This window comes from Haplochromis burtoni, unplaced genomic scaffold (assembly GCF_018398535.1).
Source record: "Haplochromis burtoni strain Fernald_Lab_line unplaced genomic scaffold, NCSU_Asbu1 Contig_2508, whole genome shotgun sequence".
Classification (NCBI taxonomy): Eukaryota; Metazoa; Chordata; class Actinopteri; order Cichliformes; family Cichlidae; genus Haplochromis; species Haplochromis burtoni.
In genome coordinates, this window is record NW_024584869.1 from 5541 (window position 1) to 8551 (window position 3011).

Below are 3011 nucleotides of genomic sequence, written 5' to 3' on the forward strand. Positions count from 1 at the left end.
CGGACACTGGCGCCCTCTGACCACCACCAGTAGGCAACAGGTGAAGTGTCTTGCCCAAGGACACAACGACCAACACTGTCTGAGCAGGGGCAACCTTCCGATTACAAGACAAACTGCCAACTCTTGAGCCTTGATCGCCCCATGTAAGGAATTATATGGGGGTTTCACTAAGTTTCACATTAGTTTGGACCTTTGACTCCTTCTTCAAGCTCAAATAAGGTCAAACTTGTATAAAGTGGATTTTTTCTTGAAAACTAACTGCTTGTGTTTGCACTTGCAACATTTAGGAAGTGATATTGGTATATGGGGATTATAGTTTCCAAATATCATTTGACCTAACCTTTACATTTCACATCTGCTTCTCTTTCAAATTGACCTAAAATCTTTAATAGAACGAATGTAAAGAATTAGCTGACGTATTTAGAAATTTACTGTGGCACAATAATATTTAACAAGCTCAATTTATTATACAGATATTTACATTATCAGTTTATTATCGATTTACCTACTCTTAAATAATGTTTGTGTAAAAATAAAATCCACATAAACATCTGTCATGTAATCCTAATCTAAGTTTTACTGCAGTACAAAACAAACAAAAACAAAACTAATATATACAATATCCAGTACTATTCTGTTGAAAGTAAACACTGCACAGAAGGTAGGTTGCCTTGGTTTTTGGTGTCAGAGTGCTTCTTGTTTTATCTATCATTTTAAACTTCAACTTTCAAGTATGCCCTACACTTATTGTCTCCTTCTATTCTAGGAGAGATTCACAAATACTGGGCCAAAGATTCATTTGGACTATAAAAGAGACTGATTTTCAAAACAGATTTTGATAACAGGGACCTCATGAATGTTTTCATGTTTTTTTCATGTTTTCAATAACAAAAGGGTTTGCACAGTAACTAGAACTAACCACCGTATATGTAATATCACATATATAATGATATCATGAAAGATTTCAATTCCAAGTAACTGATAATCCAGTTCTAATGTTTTAAAGGCCATCGGATTAAACAGGTCTATACATTTCTCTAAAAGTTTTAACGTGATAACCTTATCACTGATCTCTTCCTACATGTTTGCCATCTTCCATTAAATTCAGTGAGCACTTGTCTTTCACACAAAGTACATTTCAAACTTTTTAAATTTTGCTCTTTTTTAATTTATAATCTGTTGGTGTCAATTCCAGGAGAATCCTTTCTCAAAAAAGAGATGGGACACTTGTTCAGTTGTTGGGAACGGTGGGATTCTGACAAACAGCGGCTGTGGAAAAATGATTGATTCAGCTGATTTTGTTATTAGGTGAGAAAGATGTCAAGAACAAAAATCATGATGAGGACTCTTCTCTCTGTAAGTAATATTTTGTTGTTTTTTTCAGGTGCAACCTTCCTCCTCTGGAAAATGAATTTAAGAGTGATGTTGGCATGAAGACTAACCTTGTGACAGCAAACCCAAGCATCTTAACAAAGAAGTGAGCCAAGAGTGACTCTAACATTGAAGTGACCTGTCAGTTTTGTCTTGTTTCTTTAACTAATATATTAATTTGCAGGTATGGGTCACTGATGGCACGTCGACGGGCGTTTGTAGATAGTCTCCACCAGTATGGCAACTCCCTGCTCCTCTTTCCTTGCTTCTCTTTTGGTGCTTACCGTGCAGTGTGTCAGCGGGCTGTGTATGCCATTGAAGACATGGAAATTCCTATCCAACCAATCTTCACAAACCCTCAATACTTGCAAAGTATGGACAAATTCTGGAAATCTCAGGGGGTAAATGGACATCGGCCTAGCACTGGAGCATATATGATTAGTCTGGCTTTGGAATTATGTGAAACTGTTCATCTTTATGGATTCTGGCCATTTAGTAATCATCCATATAAGCTCTTTCCCCTGACTAACCACTACTATGATAATGTACCCTATGATAGTAGAGTCCATGCAATGCCAGATGAGTTTTACTACTGGGTGCAACTGCACAACAAGGGCATTCTCAAGCTTCATCTTGAAGACTGTAAATCAGGTCAGGTCTAGTTTATATGATGGAATAAAATAAGAGTTTATTCAAGTGACCACCACAAAAGCCAAGACATTTGCACTGAAATCCAGTATGTGTTATTTTGATGTTACTTTAACAATCTTACAAAATATCTCTTAACTCTCTTTAAAAACCAGAGGTGACCGTGCATTTACCATCATTGCCCCTGGACTCTGGAATAATCTCCAAGTCAAAATCCCTACTTTGGAATCAATTCAATCGTTCAAATCCCGTTTAAAAACACACTTGTTTAACATAGTCTCCAAAAGTTGATTCTGTTCATCTTGACGTAGTGTTTTGTGGGAGAAAACTCATTCACTCATCCAAGTGACTTCTTCAGTCTGACTGAAGAAGTCAAGTTTAGAGTGACTAAACTTGAGCTATATTGTGTCATGGTCCTGGGTCATTAGACCCAGCATTTTTTGTTTAGCATTAGTATTCAATTCAATAAAACTTATGTTTTGGATTAATCCTTGACATCTGGTTCTTAAGGGTTTTGATATTGTGTTTATTGTTTTGTATACCTACCTGTATCCTCCCCCAGTGCTCTGTTCACGTCCCTGAGTTGTGTTTGTGAATTTCATGTTTTACTCTGAAAGTCTGTGAAAGAAAGCTGTAGGCCTTGTCAGCACTTCCTTTTTATGGCCTTTGTCAACCCCCATCACCTCACTTCAGGCTTTCTTCCTGTGGGAGGAACAAGCCACTTGGCAAATTATCTGCATTTATGTCTCCTCTACTGTCTCCCCTCATCCTTCAGATGCCCATTCTGTTGTCCACAATCTCCTCTTGATGACCTCTGCAAAGCCCCGTGGCACAGCTCTCATTCCAATTAGTGATGGGATTTCCGGCTCTTTTTAGAGAACCGGCTCTTTCGGCTCCGAACCGGCTCGTCATGTTGTTTTGTTGCTTTAATTAAGTTATTATTAACAATAAAATAAAATTATGCACAAAAATAATTACTAATGTAAAAAAAA

General features: G+C 37.4%; 1 protein-coding gene across 1 annotated transcript in view; it reads left to right on the top strand.

Annotated features, from left to right (window-relative positions):
* The window catches only part of LOC102297814 (alpha-2,8-sialyltransferase 8E-like), a gene marked incomplete at its 5' end in the record, with an annotated part of 5951 nt that extends 3918 nt beyond the window's left edge, over window positions 1-2033 (top strand). Inside the window, 3 exons of the mRNA XM_005953089.1 lie at window positions 1196-1308; window positions 1385-1477; window positions 1556-2033. Of these exons, the coding sequence (XP_005953151.1) occupies window positions 1196-1308; window positions 1385-1477; window positions 1556-2033 (684 nt within the window). The remainder of the gene's footprint in view (window positions 1-1195; window positions 1309-1384; window positions 1478-1555) is intronic.
* Between the last annotated feature and the right edge of the window lie 978 nt (window positions 2034-3011).